Source organism: Anas platyrhynchos, chromosome 3 (assembly GCF_047663525.1).
Source record: "Anas platyrhynchos isolate ZD024472 breed Pekin duck chromosome 3, IASCAAS_PekinDuck_T2T, whole genome shotgun sequence".
Classification (NCBI taxonomy): domain Eukaryota; kingdom Metazoa; phylum Chordata; class Aves; order Anseriformes; family Anatidae; genus Anas; species Anas platyrhynchos.
In genome coordinates this window covers 41,014,737-41,033,890 of record NC_092589.1, presented here as the reverse complement: position 1 = coordinate 41,033,890, position 19,154 = coordinate 41,014,737, and the positions used below count along the sequence as shown (strand labels likewise).

General features: G+C 46.0%; 2 protein-coding genes across 3 annotated transcripts in view; both read right to left on the bottom strand.

The window, feature by feature from the left end:
• Nucleotides 1-1,598: 1,598 nt before the first annotated feature.
• ZFP36L2 (ZFP36 ring finger protein like 2) lies at nucleotides 1,599-3,574 on the bottom strand. The gene is made up of 2 exons (XM_027454118.3): nucleotides 3,524-3,574; nucleotides 1,599-3,286 (listed from the first exon to the last, which is right to left on the bottom strand). The coding sequence occupies exons 1-2, from the start codon at nucleotides 3,572-3,574 to the stop codon at nucleotides 1,820-1,822; spliced, it is 1,518 nt and encodes a 505-aa protein (XP_027309919.3). The 3' UTR covers nucleotides 1,599-1,819.
• Nucleotides 3,575-5,329: 1,755 nt separating this feature from the next.
• THADA (THADA armadillo repeat containing) overlaps nucleotides 5,330-19,154 on the bottom strand; it is a 161,280-nt gene continuing 147,455 nt past the window's right edge. For both annotated transcript variants that reach the window (XM_027454105.3, XM_072035746.1), the window contains 2 exons: nucleotides 7,877-8,043; nucleotides 5,330-6,708 (listed from right to left, as the gene is read on the bottom strand). In XM_027454105.3, coding sequence (XP_027309906.1) covers nucleotides 6,367-6,708; nucleotides 7,877-8,043 — 509 coding nt within the window. In that variant the 3' untranslated portion in view covers nucleotides 5,330-6,366. The remainder of the gene's footprint in view (nucleotides 6,709-7,876; nucleotides 8,044-19,154) is intronic.

The following is a 19,154-nucleotide window of genomic DNA, read 5'->3' as shown; positions in this document are numbered from 1 at the left end:
TGTACCTATGTACAAACAAAACTAAGCTACTGCTCATTCATCCACCGTCCAGGAAAGTTTCGGAAAACTCCCGACTTTCTACATAAGAAAAAAAAAAATTACAAGTTTTGGAATTCAATTAAACAAGATATGCTCGTGTACTGTATAAAGTTTCAGATCCAAAGATGGCCTCCATTCTTATAAAATAAAGAGTGGTGAAATTTTGCTGTAGTTAAAACCCATCCCTACATTCAAATTATCATCTCAAGCATTAAGAAAAATACTTATTTGGTTGAGAAATATTTAAGGCAAGCATGGACCCTCAAGAAGGCACTGTGAGACATAATACTGGGACCCCCAATTATTGCTACATACTTTGAGACTACATCACAGTGTGATTGGTGGAGTTAGGCAACAAGAAATACTTTTTGGTTACTTTCAACAACTCTGAAATTAGATTTGCCACTTTGAAGTCTGATTGCAAAGTAAGTCTTTTTTTTTTTGTTTTGTTGGTTTGTTCCCCCCCCCCTTCTTCTACTTGTTTGTTTTTCAACTCGGACGGGCTACAACCATTTACATTCTAAAAAACCCATAGAAATTGCTCAAACTACTTCCACAGCATCGAGACCGATTTCTATAAAGAAACCATGCAATCTTTCAGATTTACGTAAACAAGGAAAGAAATTAATGAAATAAATATTACATACAATCTCTTAAATTAAGAATTTTACTCATTTACAATAAAATAACCAAGTGAAGTTACAAAAAGGCATATATTACTGTGAAAAGAACACACTCCACATTTCGCCGATTAATAATGGCAATCATAATTTAAACATAATAAAAGAATATATATCTATTGCTTTTCATCATACCCGATAAATACAGTATGAACAAATTACCAATGTATACTTTTCACAAGATAATAAATAAGTTAAATAGTTTCATATTGAGTTGTGTGCAGTGACTCATTCATGCAATCAACTCAAACAGCTAAAAAAAAATTAAAAAAATCAGCAGTTATTCTCCAACAATTACAAACTAAACTCAGTTGAGTGCTTCCAAATAAAGCAACAACAAAAAAAATTGTTCTAAGCCAAACATCCACTAAGTGGTGGCAATGGAACCAATATTAAACTTTGGAATGAAGGTTTTAGCATTTGTTATAATAATAATATATAGATATATAAAAAAAGAAGGTTGTTATCAAGGCATATTCTTGGCAGGATGTTGGATTTCTCTTTTCTTAAAAAAAAGCTTATAGGTTTTAGTTATGTTCTGTGTTTTTATTTGAACTGGATTGAAAGACAAGAACTGCTCGGTGGCTTTTCTGCGTGTGCCTGCAGATGTGGAGGAGCTGGAAAGGCAGAACCCACGCTCCCCGGATTGTTTGTTGCTTTCTGGTGGTGTCTTTGCTAACGCTTTTTTGTTTTCTTTCTTTTTTTTTTTTCTCTGAACACAGATGGAATGGCTGCTGCTGGTGCGTATCATAACTTGTCTCCAAAGAACAACAACAAGAAAAAAAAAAAAAAAAACAACCCCAAAACAAAAATCCCCTTCTTCCAAGGTCTCTCTATAAAAATAGGTTTGTTCAGTTCACGTCACTCGCCCTTTCGCAAAACGCTTTTTTTTTTTTTTGTTCAGCTCTCGGTGGATATATAGATAGATATACGTATAAAAAAACAAAAACAAGAACAAGAGCAGGGTTCTCTCTCTTCGCCCTGTGACTTACTTGCGCTCGCGGCTGCGGGGGGGGCGCGGGGCCGGCCCGGGGGCGGCGGCGGGGGGCGCAGCGGGAGCAGCAGCAGCAGCAGCAGCAGCAGCAGGGGCAGCCGCCGGCCTAATCGTCGGAGATGGAGAGGCGGCTGAAGATGGGCAGGCGGCGGCCCGAGTCCAGGCTGGGCGACTCGGAGCCGCTGAGCGAGCCGGAGCTGAGGGAGCCGCTCAGGTAGCTCTCGCGGTCCGACAGCGAGTCCGGCGGGCTGGGCGGCGCGTCGAAGACGGGCGACTCGGAGAGGCGGCGCAGGGGCTGGAAGCTGAAGGGCGGCGAGGCGGGGGGCGGCGGGCAGCCCCCCCCGGGGGGCGGCGGCGGCGGGGGCTGCTGCTGCTGCTGCTGCTGGCAGCGGTAATAGGCGGCGGCGGCGGCTGCCGCGGCGGCGGCGGCGGCGAAGCTGGGGGTGTGCAGGGCGAGGGGCGCGATGAGGCTGCCCAGCTCCTGGCCCGAGAAGGCGAAGGCGTTGTTGGCGCAGGGCGGCGAGAGCAGCTCCTCGCAGTACGACGAGGCCGAGGCGGGCGGCGGCGGCGTGCGCGACCCGCCGGGGCTCTCCAGCAGCGCGGCGTCCAGGCGGCCGCCGGGGGGCGGCGGGGGCGGCGGGGCGGCGGCGTGCGGGTGGTGGTGGTGGTGGTGGTGGGCGGAGAAGCCGGAGAAGCTCAGGCTGTGGTGCAGCTTGGGCCGCTCGCTGCCCCCGCCGCCGCCGCCGCCGCGGGGGTGCCCGAAGCCGCCGCCGCCGCCTCCTCCTCCTCCTCCCAGGGGGTGGTCGCGGGGGGCGAAGGCGCGGAGGTCGCCGGTGCTGCCGGCGGGGTGCGGGGCGTGCTGGTGGTGGTGGTGGTGGTGGTGCGGGGGGGCGGCCGAGGCGGGGGGAGCGGCGGCCGTGCCCCCGCCGGGCGCCGGGCGGCGCTCGTCGGCGTTGTGGATGAAGTGGCAGCGGGGGCCGTAGGGGCAGAAGCCGATGGTGTGGAAGGTGCGGCACAGCTCGGTCTTGTACTTGGGGTGGCGGGTGAGGCTGCGCAGCTCGTGGAAGCCGTGCGCGAACTGGCACTTCTCGCCGTACTTGCAGGCGCCGCTCTCCTCGAAGGGGCGGCACAGCTCCGTCTTGTAGCGCGTCGAGTTGATGGGCGCCCCCCCGCCGCCGCCCGAGCCGCCCCCCTTCTGCTGCTGCTGCTGCTGCTGCTGGAGCTGCTGCATGAGGTGCTGGCTGCGCTCGCCGTTCTCGCTGAAGGAGCGGTCCCGGAACTTGTTCTCCTTGTTGAGCAGGGCCGTGGGGCTGCTGCTGCCGCCGCCTCCGCCGCCGGAGCCCGTCTCCTTCAGGCTGCCGAACGAGGAGGAGGAAGAGGAGGAGGAGGAGGAGGAGGACGAGCTGGAGCCGGTGGGGCTGGGGAACTTGGAGCCGCCGGCCAGGGCCGGCAGGTTGCTGGTCGAGTGCCGCCGCAGGAAGCCCGGCGCGAAGCTGGAGCTGGGGGGGGTGACCGGGGTCCCCACGGCCTTCTTGTCCAGCATGCTGCTCAGGTTGCTCAGGGACTTCTCCGTCTGCGAGCGGGGTGGGAGAAGGGGGGGACGAGGAGCGGGAGAAGAGGAGGAGGAGGAGGAGAGAGCGGAGAGAGGCGGGTTGGCTCGCAGCGCGACCGCCAGCCCGCGCCGCCCTGGGCACGGCCCCGCAGCCGCGGCGGGGCAGGGACAGGGACAGGGACGGGAACGGGGCTGGGGGCACGGAGCAGCCCCGCGCCCCCCGGGCAGCCTCCCCCCTTGTCCCGGCCCGGCCCTTACCTTGCACAAGAAGTCGATGTCGTAGAAGGCCGATAACAGCGTCGTAGACATCGCTAGATCCTGTAATGGTCGGACACGCAGCAAGGACCGAAAGAGCCCGCTCCCCTCGGAGGGTTTGCAAAAGCCACGACTGGGCGGGAGGCGGCGGCGGCGGCGGCCGGGGCGGGGTGGGTGTGGGGTGCGGGTGTGGGGGGGGTGCCGGCCGCTCACGGGTCCGAAACGCTCCCGACTCCTTCCCGGCGGGGCGGCGGGAGCCGGGCCGGGGCGGCGGCGGCGGCTGCAGGGCAGCGGGCGACCGGCGGGAGCTCGGCGGGGCCCCGCGCCGCCCCCATATAAACGCCGCCGCCGAGGCACGGGGGGGAGGTGCCGGGGCCCAGCGCCCCGCCCGCCGCCCGCCCCGCCCCGCCCCGCCGCTGGCCGCCATTTCGGGTCGGCGCGGAGCCGCCTCCACCTCCTCCTCCTCCTCCTCCTCCTCCTCCTCCTCCTCCTCCTCCTCAGCCGCTTGTGCCACGTAATGGGCCCGAGACAAAAGCCCGGGGCCGCCCCGGGGCCGGGCGGGCTCGCTCCCGGCTGCCCGCAGCGCGCTGCTGCTCGCCCCCCCCCCCCCCTCCCCGTCCCGGCCGTGCCCGGCGCTGTGCCGCCCCCTGCCGCCCCCGGCCCGCCGCTGAGGGAAGTTGGCCCGGGAGGAGCCGCACGCCCCGAGGCTCACAGAGTTGCTCGGTTTTATGCGCAGCGTGGACCTGCTGCTGCGCTGCTCTGTCTGCAGCTGCCCAGCGCTCAGTGTAAATGCCCACACGCACTTCCCCTTCCCAGCAAAACACCAAAAAGCCAGGGCCAGCAGGCAGCCGTCCCCTCGCTGCTGAAACAGCCGAGGGCACAGAGCCCAGCCGGCCTTTCGGCAGAGTTCCCCCTTCTGCCAGCCTTGCTGCTGCACCAGTCCCACAAGCTGGGAGCTGCGCTAGCGGGCAGCTGTAGTCAGGAGCCGCACGACTGCTTGACCCTTAAAAGCGGCTTCCAGACGTAACCTGGGCTACTCTTTGCCCAGGAGCTGAAAGCAGATGCCAACGAATTAATTTCCAGGCCAGCTCCCAGCGTGGCTTTATTGCGTTAGATAACACGCACCCTGTGCAACAAGCTGCCATCTCCGATTCTAACCTTCTCCTGCTGCTGCTGTGTGAAGTCTCACGTTGCACTGTGAATTACTTACATAAGTAATCTCGAATCCTGGAAGCCTACAGCGAGTACTTCCACTTCAGACATGAGTTTTTGCCTAGAGTGAGTTAGCCCGGTGCAGTTTACACACGTTCATTAGGCTTAATTTGACAGTTTATCTTGTTTTACAGCAGATTCCTCCCCAAACTCACGCCGTCGCAAGGAGTCGGCGACATGAGTTAGGTGCCACAGGCAGACCAGGACGGTCGCTCTTCATGAAGAGCCCGGCCAGGAGCTGACACAGGGTCTCGGGCTGCAGCCCAGTGAGCGCTGCTCGCTGCAGGGCTGCGTTGCGTTGCGCTGTGTTGCATTGCCACCTCCCGGAGACCGGCAGCACGGCAGAGCCTGCAGCCCTCCCGACCACTGCACGCTCACCGCATCGTCACCCGGACGCGCAGCTAGGCTGTGCTAATGTACAGCTACGAGCTGCGAGGCCGAAAGTGAGCAATGGTGTACTGCACATCACTCTGTAACTCTTCCAAGGAGACCGCAGTATCTATATATATCGACTTGCAGCTTTGTTTTGGCTATGTCCAGCTATGGCCGGACCAAATATAAAATCATAGCCCTCGACTGAAAGAACATAACAAAGCCTTTTTAAAATAAGTATTTATTTTTGACGTCTGATTTTCACATCACAGCCAAATCCAAATTCCCAGAAAAATAAATCCACAAAGTGCAACAAACGTTTTTGTACCTCAGACAATGAAACAGTTGAGCACTGGACACATTATTCCACGCAGCTCTTACCAAGGGCTCGCTGCAAAACCTCGGGAGGGAGAGCACCATAGCACAAGGACGCTTCCTACACATCTCCAGTGGCCTCGTTCTACCGAGCAGGACCTTCTTTTTCAAGACTGCTTGGAGAGCAAGGTGTTTTGAAGTAAAGACAAAACTATTCTGCTCTAAGTGGAACAGCTGCTTTGTTTTCAATGCTGCCAATTTCATTTGAGAGCAATTTTACAAAAGTAGGTATTTGATTTACAGGAAACACAGGCATGCGAAGCATAACTAACGCTGTTTCCATCTACAAAACAAGGCTACTAGCAAAGTAAGGATCCTTGCCTTCCTCCAGAGAAGAATGCAGTAAAATTTAAACTGTAGTCTAGAATTTGTCACGGACAAAAAGGATCCAAGTTTAACTTAAAATAAAAACTTCCCTTATCAATTCAATAATTAACATTTTACCTGTCAAAATGAGCCTCCTCCCCCCAAAAAAGAAGTTTTTTCCTGGTATTAAAATACAGGAGGTAAAAATCCAGGATAAAACGTAACACAACGACAGGTGGCCTGCACCTGGATGAATGGAAAATATTAGGCTTAGCTGCTTTACTTCCTACAGTAGCTACAATAAACCATACTCAGCTGAATGAAATTAGCAAATGCATTTAAAAGGAATGGTCTCCCACAGCACACCTGACCAAAAAAATAAATCAATGGACTCATATATGGAAAATGCGTTTTTAGCATGAATAGTGAATAGTTTGTTACAGGTTTACTGGGGTCGCCATAGCAATACCTTAACTCCTTGAATATCCATCGAATTCAGTCCCCTGCTAATCCACTATAATGTCTGTAGTTCCCTGAGAATGAACTTCTAGTGGTTTTTGTTGGTTTGTTTTCTCCTTTTTTTAGTTCAGTGTTTTTGGACTTTCATTTTTGCAAATCTCATCAGACTTGAGCAAATTTATTATTTTAAGACAGTGTGATACTCTTTCATTCTGAATAGCCAATTTTGTGAATTCTGAAGTTTTTGAAAATTCTGGACTCGGAGGAAGCGCTCTAAGAAGGTGTGCAACAAGCTGGGCTTGGTCCTGTGCCCTTCTGGACAGTCGATTAAGTTCTTGATCTGGTAAGGTTAGATGAGTCACTTGTATAAGCCGTAAAAGGTGCTTACTAAGTTGTCTGGCGTTAGTTAACTTCTCTTCCCAAAAATTAACTTCCCCTTTATCAAACAGGTTATCATCTTCTTCCTTAATAAAAAGAAAAACAACAGCAATTAGGAAACGACTTGTGGGCTGGATAACAATGAAAGGATTTTAAAGTCTAAGAAAGATACAAAGAGAAGTAGAGAGTGGAGCCTGTTATAGAACAGCTTATTTCTGCTAAAAAAAAAAAAAAAAAAAAAAGGAAAATTCATATGCATCATTTTTCACAGGTTTTCAAAGCAATATGAAGTTTCTTCCTTTGCCAAAGAAATTCTACCTTCAAAAATGAGGCAGTTGTGGTATACCTCTTGGGGAGTAGTGGAAGTAAGTAGTAGTCCTAATCCTTAACATGTGCTTGCCTTCCACTCTAACTGTCTTGTATTTCACAGAGACTCCTGTAACCAGCATGGTAATTTGCTATCTCATGGAGCTTTTTGAGTGGATTAAATGAAAAAGGAAAATGGTATCAGCCAGTGAAATATCAGAAAGGCGTACGTAAACCACAGACTTAAGAGAAGTTTCGTAATACATTTTATGGTGTGTATTAATTGCCAACAAACGTCCCAAAGACGTGGCTGTTCCTGCTACTTCCGCGTTACCGTCTAGCCTGATTTTCATTTTTACAGCCTCATCAAGGCAAAGGTAGTGCAGTGCTATGGCGTTAACCTCTACAGGACCAACATGGCAAAGCTTTGCTTTGTGTAAAGAATCCTTCTGAAGGCACTGGCTTAGGTAAGTGAGGCTAAGTGCTGTACAGAACCAGTCCTATGGAGATGGCACGAGGGTTCCAAATCCGTAGCTGCAATCTCTGGACAAGCAGCTGGGGGAACACGGCTCTTGAATGTCAGATGTGCCTGGCACCCACAACGGCACTTTAGATTCAAGGCGGGCGATCATCTGCAATGCCACTGAATGCAATTAGTTACAGCTGCAGTCAACAACAATTTGTTAAGTAACTCTTGATTTATTTCAATGTCTGTTTGTTGGTCTTTTTAATTTTATACTGATATTGCCAGGCCACTGACATCAACTCTATTTATTTATTCTAAATCTGTCCACGTGATTTTTTTTTTATTATATATAATTGTAAATACAATTAATACTGGAGTAATGACCGTCAGGGAATGGCTCCATCAGATTAGCCATTTCATTCTATTCCTACCGCAAGAAACAGCCATCCCAGCGTGAGGGGGCAGCTGCATGTTAGAATTACCAGAGCTGAAGCCTCCAAGCCTTGTTGTGGATCACTGTCTCCCAGCAGCCACTCCAGCAAGACCGGCACGCCGGCACGGGCTTCCCCCCACAGCTGAAGCAGCTCACACAGTGTGCCAAACGCTAAGTCCAAGGCCATCGGAGCATTCACTATCCTAAGTGCAAACTCTGTTGAGAGAAAATACGTGCAATGAGGTACAGCAAGACAGAAACATTTTCAAGTAAGATCAGCACAAAAATGATTTCTTGAAAGCAGATGCTGAATTTACACAAACACATCTAGAAGGATGAATCAGACTGCAAGTATGCCAGATGAGTATTTGTTTCTCTAACACCTGGAGCCTTTTTTCCAGTCCCAAAATCATAATGAAGCAACTGAAACACTGATGCCTGGTATTTTTCCTGCTCATACAGTGGCTTTCCATAACACAGGTTCAAGTATACTGAAATGTCTGTTAAAAATCTGTTCAGAGACAGTCCTGACACTATTACATGGTGACTATGCAAAATAGCAGCTATACCATAAATGTGACCTGGTGATTCACTGGATCTCAAAGCCTTCAGCACACAGTATGTTTTAAAGGGCTGAGATACAGAAGGAATCATTATTTGGTGTGCAATCTCTCTCTACGTAGTAGTTTATACGTTTATATACATGCACACATATGTAAGAGTGATCACGCATGCAAGACAGGCTTAGAGAAGATGTTCAGGGAGGCAAAGACAGACACTGCTTACAGTATCATCACAGAGCTATATTTATGCAGTTTTTGCTATCGCTGCTACAGTTTTTTCCCTAGGGACTAAGGAAATGGACAAATCATGCCAGAACTGTACACAAAGCCATCATCCACACCAGATTTCTTCCCTAAACTTCCCCACTGCTCTCATTTGTGCAGATGATGTTTTAACTATGTGGTTCCTAGGCCTGCTCTCAATAATGGAATACATAAAAATGCCAGCAGCCTTGTTTGCATTCAGATCCAACAGCTGCCTTCACCAATACAAGTTTCTCCAGTGGTAATGTTTTTTTTTTTTTGTTTTTTTTTTTTTTTGTTTTTTTTTTTTTTTAAGGGGGAATGAAGGAAGAGGACTGGAGGAGAAGCACTAATGAACAAGTCCCTGTAAAATTCCTGATAGTGTAAAATGGATTTGGGCAAAATTTACCCTTGTGTCCACAGTCACCAGCATAAAACAGCTGTTCACAGAAGGGACTTACTTCTAAGTAGGAAGGACACCTCATCCAGACACATCATCCTTGAAGACTGTCTTTTTTTGGGCAGGAAACGCAGCAGAGCCAGAATTACTCAGAAAAATTGATACAGACATGGAAGGCTGACCTTCCTTTTTGTGTCAGAGGGTCCTTAAACATTTCTCACGAAGGAAAACCGCCACTGGCATGCAGGAGGTACAGCAGTGCAGCCCAGCACCAACCACCCTTCACACCTCTGTTGTACAACACTCCCTGCTCCCTGTGCCAGCTGCAGATCTTCTTGGAGTACTGGCACAGAAGAGCAACATACAGTAAAACACGTCCTGCATACCAGAGGTAGGGAAATAGGCATGCCAACAAATAAGGAAGAGCAAGAAACAACTGAATGCAGAACAGGCCTAGAAAAAGATGGGTGCGTGGTGTTTGACAGACCTGGCAAATACGGAGCACATCAGGGAGGACGAATTAGGATTTGAGAGCATGAGAACAAAGGACTGTAATAAAGGAGGGAGTGAAGGAAAAAGAACAGATGGTCCCTTCTTTATCTTAGAGTTAGATGAGGGTAAATGGAAATCTCCTTGAACAAGCAACAGGAAGGTAGGCAGTCAATCTCTCAGTGACACTAATAACGTTACATATGCAGTTTGTCTCTGGTAGACAGTAAAATTAAATATTCAGGTCTGTTTTCTTCATGTCGAGAGTTAGCACTGTATCAGGACACCCCTCACTTTTGTCAGGGAGGAAGATTTTGCAGGGGAGCACAGCGCGATGTCCCCACACCATTTATTTTAGGTGTTTTTGCTGGTGGTTCTTTACAAAATTCCCCCACCCCACCCCCCAAGCTTGCTTTCTTTCTTGCTGTGCCCTACTTTGAACACGTCTGCTACTCTGAAGGACAGGTGCCGTGAGCACCTGCACCCCCCAGAAATGCTGGCAGTCCCCGAGCTGCAAGGATACAAGTGGAGACAGCGTGGGGTGCTGAACTGGAAACGAGCACCCCGGTTACAAACACAAAGCACAGCATTTTCAGGACAGTTTTGAATCCTGATGATCCTTCAGAGTTTTACGGATGATTACTGAATGCCTGCGGTTGCCAATATTTATGTAACGTCCCTTGCTTGTGCCATTCGATCTGCCTGTGAGTATTTAGCAAATTAAGCGATGCTGGGAGCTAAAACCCAAACACGTCATATCCCACTGCTGTCTTCCTCAAGTTAGCTGTTGCTTTGGAGGACTTATTAGAGACACAACTGTACGCATCTAAAGTATCTGCCATTTCTGAGCCATTTATTATTTATTTAATTATTTATTAAGATTTAGACTCCTGAATCGCAAACAAAATCATGTGGTCTTTGTGAATAGGAACACTGGGCTCCTGAGTAATGCACCAGAACATACACTGGGACTGAAAACTGACAAGGCAGCAAAACAAGTGATTGAACTTGCTTGCTAATAGTTTTTCAACAGAGCAACGCAGAAGAAAAGGCTGCTTTGTGGTCACAAACCATGGCAAGCTTGTAGGGAATCCTTGCATCCCAACACAATTAATTGTAAAGTTTTCTTTCCCCCCCCCCCCCCCCTTCAAAGAGGAGGAGAGTAAAAATTGCATAGGTAACACATAAAGGAGGTCTAACACAGGAAAAGCATGAAAAGCCTCAACATGGCACTGGCCCAAAAGATAGCGACCAACCTCCAGTGAACTGCAGACACCAGTGAACTGCTCTGCCAACCAACACATCGAGTTCTGATGTGGAGACAAAGAAAAACCAAAGCAGTGCTCCTTTGATAAGGCTGGAGCTGAGACTTCAGCAATTTGGATTAACAGACTGCCTACCTTGGGCCTCCAGTGGCCTCCTGGCACTTGAGGTGTGGGCACAGATTCACCAACAGATCAGGCTCTGGCAGCTGAGGGATTTGGGCTTCCCCCTGCCCATCCCACCCCTGCTGCAGGGCTCCAGGGAGGGCTGTAAGGCTTTCCATCGCTGTCATTTCCAGCTGCTGTCGTTTACACAGTGCACTGACACCAACTGACTTCGACAGCAGTTCACACAAATATTTAATACTAGAATAGTGCAGGAACTGACGTGGAGACGCCCATTGCCACAAGGGCAACAAAAGGATGGCGCAAGTATCCAGAGAAGGTGCCACAACCCCATAAGATTTTGACTGCTGAAGCTATCTAGATGAAGAACAGCAAGCACAGTTATGTGCATACCCATGACTTAATAGGTCTACAGTGCTTTCAGAGGGGAGAACGTGCTGTTGGTCTCAAAGTAACAGCAATGGATGCTGTAAGCACGTACATGATCTTTAAAGATACCCACAGAAGGTGTTGTGTCTTCTGAAAATGAACGTACGTGTCTTCAGTGACGTATTAGCTGGTGACAAGAGCTGCGCCGCACATTGCAGCTTGACTGTAAAACTTGACTGATTTTCAAGAAGCCACGAATTAGAGATTATTTGATACTGCGCTCATGACTCATGCTAGGACTTCAGAAAGTGGTCTGAGCACGCTGAAGTTCACCGGGGGCAAAAAGGGCAGGTGGTTCTCCCACACACACCCCAGCCCCTGGCCATGGCCTCCTGATGCTTCCCGCGAGCCAGCCCAGGTACCCTGCTGAGCACATGGTAAGCGAACGCTCAAAATAACAAAATAGGAATTTGGCACGCACCTCACTGCGTGGGTGCTGCTTGGCGAGCAAGTGGAGCTGGTGACCCTGACGCCAGATCTGGTAGGGCTGGGAGCTGGGGAAGAGAAGGTCCCGCGTCCCCTTCGGAGCACAGGAGGGAGAGCAAGACCTCCCCCTCAGCAAGCTGCTAGGGCAGGCCAGCCATAACCCGAAACTCCACCATCAGTCATGTAAACAAAATACAAGCAGAGATGACTCAAGTGGCTATTAATAGCCTTTCATAATATATAAGTAACTATTTATTTTAAGAAACTGAAAAACAAAACAAAACAAAAAAACAACTTCAAATGACAGATTTCTGGAAGCCGCGTACAGCTGATAGCCACAGGAACTAGAACAGCAGAAACCAAACCTGAAGATGTAGCTATTGCCAAGCGCTGGAAGTGTCGTAGTGCTCCCACCACAACAGTTCAACAGGCTATCAGACTGTGTCAGAATGATCACTTATCTGTTTTTAAAATTTTTAAACATATTTAAGTTCCAACACACGAAAACATCACAGGCAAGATAAGCATCTTGTTAAATAAGCCACCATAGGGGCTGAAATAGAAAAATTTCTCTGCGCCTCCAACAAGTAGCTACAAGCAGAATTAATACTACTCCTTGAAATGAAAAACAAGAGATAACCATCAGGTACTACATGTTTTTTTCATTTTCAGGAAGTGAATTTTCATAAAGGGAAAGGGGTTAAGTACTGCACTGTTTTAGTCTTCTTTGTTAATCCACCCACATAAAAATTAGACCTCCCACACGCACATTCATATACTCCAAAAGCTTTGATCATGCCAGATGTAAATATTTCTTCTAGTAGCCTATTACGTGTCCTCAAACTATACAATTGTTCTCTGTTAAACCCTCAGCGATATTATGGAGAGCTGAAAGGATATATTAAGAGCACACACACAGAAGATTTCAGCGACAACCGTGATAAAATATAGGCAAAATAGAAAAGCAGAACAGATTCCTTGCTTAAGAAGCCATTTTGTAATTGTTTTTATATTGGAAACTGTTAACTGAAGTTAATTTTAGAACAAAGGGTAATGCAATTTGGAGAAGTGTATGCACTGCGTTCAGAACAAACACAGAGAGAAGCACTACGGGGGAGCTCAGTGCAGTAGTCTTGAGAGGAGGCCACACGACGAATAGTGTACCAACAGCAAGGATGTCTTCAAGGAAAACATAAAGGATAAATTGACATCAAAATTACAGAAAGCATTTTAGGTAGACCAGGCGTATTCTAACGTGGTAAAATCTCTCTTTTTTTTTTTTTCCTCTTTCCACAGAGTGTTGCCTACCTACCTAGGAATAGCCACTACTGCGTCACTATCAATATAGCACCTTGTAGCACCCCAGTAAAGTAAGGTAACAATACTCTTGCTTCAGGGACAAGCATGTACATTTACACCCACAAAAGCTCCAAGTTTTGCTTGGCAAAAATGGGGATTAATCTCAGGCTGATACACCACCTGAACAAGGTGATGAATATCAGCAAGAGATCTGTTTGCCATCCAAAAGATGGAAGGTCGAGCACCACAGTCATTAATACCTGCAAGGTTAGATTTGCAAACTGAAAATTTCAGCTATTGAATCAATACTCACTTTTGATAGCATTGAAGGTTTTCTTTCTGGTGTTAAGAAATAATCAAGTTTACCCTAATTCTTGACATATCAAGTAGAAGAGAGCCCAAGTGACACATAGCTGCAGATATATACACACGTTTCCCCAAACTTAAAAAGTCTTAAGATTAAAACAAATAAACAATTCCCACTGGTCCATCCTAAGAGTTTCATAAACTGGTAAATAAAGTGAGGTTGGAAACCACATTTCTTATGCTGAGACCACCTGCTTGTGTGTTCTCATTGGAGTTAGACAGGAATCACACAGCTCTGCAGCAGTGCAGCACACAAGTGTCTGGCCACCAGGAAAACAATTGGAAAAAAGAAAGGCAGTGGCAGGGATGGAAAGTAAAGGGGTGTTCATTCCCACTCGGCCTCTACAGATTGAAAAAGGACAACTGAGAGGTAGAACAACACACACAAAAAAAAAGAACATAAAAACACTAACTGGGGCCTCCAGATAGTTTGCAGATGACTGTTTGAAAGGGTGCTTGCTCATTGCACTGTGTCAGTTTAAGTTACAAACATCAAAATTTCCAGTTCCTAAAATGACCATTTATGTAAAATCTAATATATAAGCAGATTTCTTTTTATAGTGTTTCATAAAATCAAAGGCAATTAGATCACTTCTATCCTCTCGAGAAATATCATTCCCTAGATGACGTACAACTACCTCATCTGTTTTCCATTTTCTTGCCTGAATCTATTTTACAGCCACACTTTTTCAGGATGACTTTAAGAAGAGGCCCTTCCTGACATCATGCAACAGGATGTCAAAACACAACACTATTACAAAACAAACTAATCAAAACTAATTTCTTAATAGTTGCAGTCTCGGAGTATAGCGGCCGTAATGTTGCTCTCAGCTTTGCCTTTGATTATAAACAGATCTCAGTTAATAACATCTCTGATTATGATGGAAACTCACAGCTTAGGACCAAGCAGAAAATTAAGGTCCCTTCTTGAACAGAAAAGCAAAAACATCTTAATTGTCTTTTCAAGCCCATGTTTGGAATGTGAACAGAACAGTATTTTCCATCTCCGAATTATTTTTTAAATGTATGTGCGTGTGTGTATAGACAAGCTCTTCCCATACATGCCATGCCTCCTTTGCACAAAGGGTTTTATTACAAAACAACCACAGCTAACAGATCTTTCACAGGAAATGAGCATTTGGACTTTACCACTTGCATTACCGTTTTTTCTGAAACATGCCTCCCACCCCCCAAAGGCACGCTCCAATTTAAAGAGCAAAAAAAAACCAATACCCCCTGGATAAACCCACAGAAACCCCCATTACTTTTGGGAAGGTAAAAAAAAAAATAAAATTATATATATATATATATATTATTCTTCAGCTAATTGTTTAGAACATTGCCAATGAGAATATGTTTAACTCAAATTAGGTATGTGTTGGATAAACGAAGATGTATACTCACAGTTTCTAAATTAGTTTCGCTAGAACTAAATGTATGGCCAAAGTCGCTTATTATTGGCATGTTCCAATTAAGGAACTTTTTGCTCAGCACCAAGGAAGATTACCAGATGTGACTGAGATGTGTGTTACAGCTGTGCTGCAGGAACATGGGGGGCCAGTTTGTAACCTAGCTGGGACTTTAGTGTCTGGAGATTGGTGGTAAAAGATTCATTATAGAAGGGACAAAGGGATGAGGAATGTGTGGGTAATCAATACAGGAGAATGTAGATAAAATTCTTCTCTCCATAGTGCCTGAAACCCAATATAATTCAGGGTTACATTAAAATAAATAAAAACATTTTTAAAGCAGTAATGACAAGGCAGGCTTTTCTCTATTACTACGTGTCACAGCCACTGCCATCACAGCTTGCATAAGGAGCCTGTTGAGATCTGTAAGCTGCTGCCCTGTTTACTCAATTGCAATTAAAATGCTGATAAGAAAAAAAAAAAAAAAACAAAACACTTAATAGATTATTCACATGAACACTCCATTTAACACTTACCACTTTTGGACTCCAGGACTGAGCACATACACTTATCATTTGTGTGTTTTTTCTTAATTTTCAGGACCATAACAACTCATAATCTTTACGTAACGGTGCCACTGTGTAATTAATAGAGCTAAATGAAGCACTGTCAGTAAATAATCAGTAGCCAGTCCTTGATGGATGAGCTGATTCTAATTCAGTCCATTCACTTTCAACTTTAATTAGTGGCATTGTATTCTACAAAGCAAACAGTTCCTTCACCCCTGTGATGATCTAGCATTGTATAAGAGGGCTGAGAATAACTTGCAAGGTGTGGAAATAAATTTGAGAATACAAAATAAGAAGCCGCAGTGATTACACATTTTTATATAACGTGATTTTAAAAAGTATATTACTTTCCCGATGCAAAACCAGTGATTTTAACAAGTACCATATAACCCAATAAATCTTCCTAAGGATCATGAGTTTTAATGACGTAGTTCTCCCTCCTTTTTCTTTAATTAAACTAAGTGATACGAAATACTAAAGTTATGATGGTGGACTTTTTTTTTTTTTTTTTGCTAGATGCAAATACAGGCCTAAACATGCTCTGTATTTCTACATTTAAGTACCAATGCAACAACATACTTTTTTTTTTTTTTTTTGTTACAATAGCCCTTGTTCAAACTCCATGCTCGCTGCAGCTGCTGACAACTGCTAAGCAAACTGTTCACTTTTGAGTTACTTGAATTTAGAGTAATTTTAGATTATTGGACATTTTTCAAATAAACATAGAAAAAAATGAACTACTCAAGACCACTTCGGTTACGGTGTGCTTTGACCTTGTTCTACGTTTTCTCTGAATGTTAACTTACATCGGTATGCCTTGTCTTTCTTCCAGCAGTTCTGTGTAAAGGGTGGGACAATGCAGAGTAACGTATATTGCTGTAAGCAAGCTGTGGCTATTAAGCATGTCTAAGTAGAGAAGACCCTTGCCAACTGACTACAAATCATCTGAGGAGTATGAGGAGTACGTGCCATTTACCAAATGTACGTGTTCATGAGCAGAGGAGCAAAAAGTAAGTTGGGAACCTCAGCAATTCAGTCTTCATGTCTGTACTGATATAATATATATCAGTATACCTTATAATTAAATAGTATTGGGAGAGGCTGTTTTTAAGTAAAGATGATTTGTATTTCATTTTATTTTTGTTTCATTTTACTTATTAAAAAGGATGACATTTGAAATGAACTAAGATTGTTCTTATGGAAAGGACCATAAATCTTACATAAAATATTTTTTGTCAAAAGGTTCATGATATATTTTCATCTTCTTTTGGTCAGTTCTCTAATCCCACGTATCTTCTCAGCATCTAAGAGTATAGACTTAAAAGTGCAAAACCCCACAGATGCTGTCACTACACAAAGACCTGATGAAAAGAACTCTTGCATCAAACCCTTCCAACATACACAGTCCAGAGAGACAACAGATGAATAGGACAAAGGGATGAAACTTGTGTTGAAAGAACGGCTCACAGGCAGTGTTATTTTTATCTTGTTGCTGGCATCTTCACACACATACACAATGCCATAATACTATCATTAAGTTTGTGAACACACCCTTACTGTAGGAACTACCGTAACTATGAATTCATTCACACCGCAAGTGCGTGAGTAACAAATGAGTGAGAGGACATTCTTCCTTTCCCTGCCAAGATCTTAATGCCTGCTTGCAAGTAGCTCTCCATGCAGTCTATCAGATCTGCTGTTACCTAGTTTGCTGGCATCTTGTTGAAGAAAGTCTGCCTGACTGCACAGCTGCGGTCTACAGACAGGCTGATGTGCCAGGGTTCTTCCTTTCAACAGCTCCCCTCCAACTAGTACAGACCCACAACTTCAAAAGGCTTAAAGGCTCCTCTATGATCATGGGGCATCTTTCAGTCCACCCCAAGGAAGAGATTCCACCTTTTACCAAGCTCAGGAGCCTCAGAAGGTGTCCCGATTCAGCACACCTCCGTAAGCAGCACTAGCCGAGAAGAGAGGCGGAAATGCTGCTGCTAGGGCACACGTACCATGTGCCTGTCAGCTCTACCAGGAGCTGATCTGCCCAAAGCAACCAGCACTGAGAGCTTACATGTCACTTAGCAAAAGTTCTCCTGCAGGTGTCTGATAGAGAAATTATAAGCCCAGCTGCACGTCTCAATCCTGAATGAAAAATACCCAACTCAGAAAACATTTTCAACAGCATCCAGCCCATCAGAGATCTACCTGCTCTTCACAAAGGCAGGATGACACAGCAGTGATTTCATCTGAGAGTTGGTTTCTAGGCTTCCTTTCAGATACATCACAGTGAAATGAAGCATTTCATGTACTCCTCACTCCTCTGTATCAACACAAAGGCTTCTTGATCCTAATCACACCAGTGTGGCTCAGGACATTCTGGTATCAGGACTAAGACGATGAATTACCAATTTCACCCGAAAGCAAGAAACCCATTTTTCTTTCACACAACTCTTGCCTCCTAGGCAATTTCTGGATTTTGCAGCTTCCACAACCCAGGGCATTTCCCTTTCTTTGTATGGGCATGTCCACACCTCTCTGGAAATCTTTCGGCCTATTTATACCTCCAATTTAAGCTCCAACAACTGCAGTCAAATAAGTAACAGCTAGCTCAAGACTTGCTAGCAAACTGCTGGCTGTCACGTCCCTATCCCAGACATCGGAGGGGTGGCTACCTGCAACTTCACCTGCATCTCCATCAGCCACACCACCACTTCAGGGCCTTCACACACTGAGGTGATCATTAAATCATAACATGGCTTGCATGAATCACTGTGAGATCTTCTCTCAAGTGAATTTACAGGAGGAGCAGGAACTGCTTGGTCCTGCATACAGTGTGAATATATACATGGACTCCTTGACTGATGAATACTATTCCATCAGTAATCAGAGTTCTTCAGTGGAAAGTCGAACACATACACAAATAGACTTGTATAGAACAGAATTTACGTTTGCCTTTTCCATTTCCTTCAAAGTCCTTTGAGGAATTGCATTGTGTCTCTTCAGCTGAGAGGGAACTGAGATAATCCTGAGTGCTCTCCCCAATATACTGATATACTCTGAAAATAAGCAGTCCCTGCACAAGATAACAAGAAAAAAACGTCTTGCATATGAACACAGATACCAACTGTGCAACACCAGGGAATTCCCAGTCACTGGAAAGAAACTTCTCTTTCTATTCTCTCCTCATTTAACACATGGCTTTGAACCTCTCATCCCACATATTTCTCAGTAGTCCAAGCAGGTGAGGAAGACAGAATGGCTAGCCAGCATGTGACTCTCATTCATTCATCATAATGTGGAGTACTTACTTCCCAAGTCACTTGCATTTGTACGATGTCCACAGAATGAAGAAATGGCACTACCTGTGTTCTGCTGACAGAGAGGAGAGACCTGAAGATTAAGATTAAAACATCTTGACTGATTTTAGATGTCCAACCTTAGACATCATGACCTGTTTTCTGAGTATTCAGCATCCTGTGTTTTAATACTTGAAATGCATTTGCCTCTGGCTTCTGCTGTATGTGCTCTTAACTCCTGCAAATCATGCCTCCAAGGAATCTTGCTGAGCACTCAGCAAACAAGTGACCTCCTTTCCAAACTCTGGTTGAAGTGACTTGCTTACCTGCACAAAACAGCTCTCTGGGAGAGGCAGGGATACGATGCAAATCACAAGAGCAAAACTAAATGGCTTTGGCATGTTCCTTCTTGTGATCCTGTCTTACTTTGTCACTTTCAGTTTTGCAAGTGAGGTA

Coding starts and splice junctions, on each gene's coding strand:
- ZFP36L2 (XM_027454118.3), bottom strand. CDS start 3,574: ATGTCTACGACGCTGTTATCGGCCTTCTACGACATCGACTTCTTGTGC. Junction 3,287..3,523: donor ACATCGACTTCTTGTGCAAG/GTAAGGGCCGGG, acceptor CCCCGCTCGCAG/ACGGAGAAGTCCCTGAGCAA.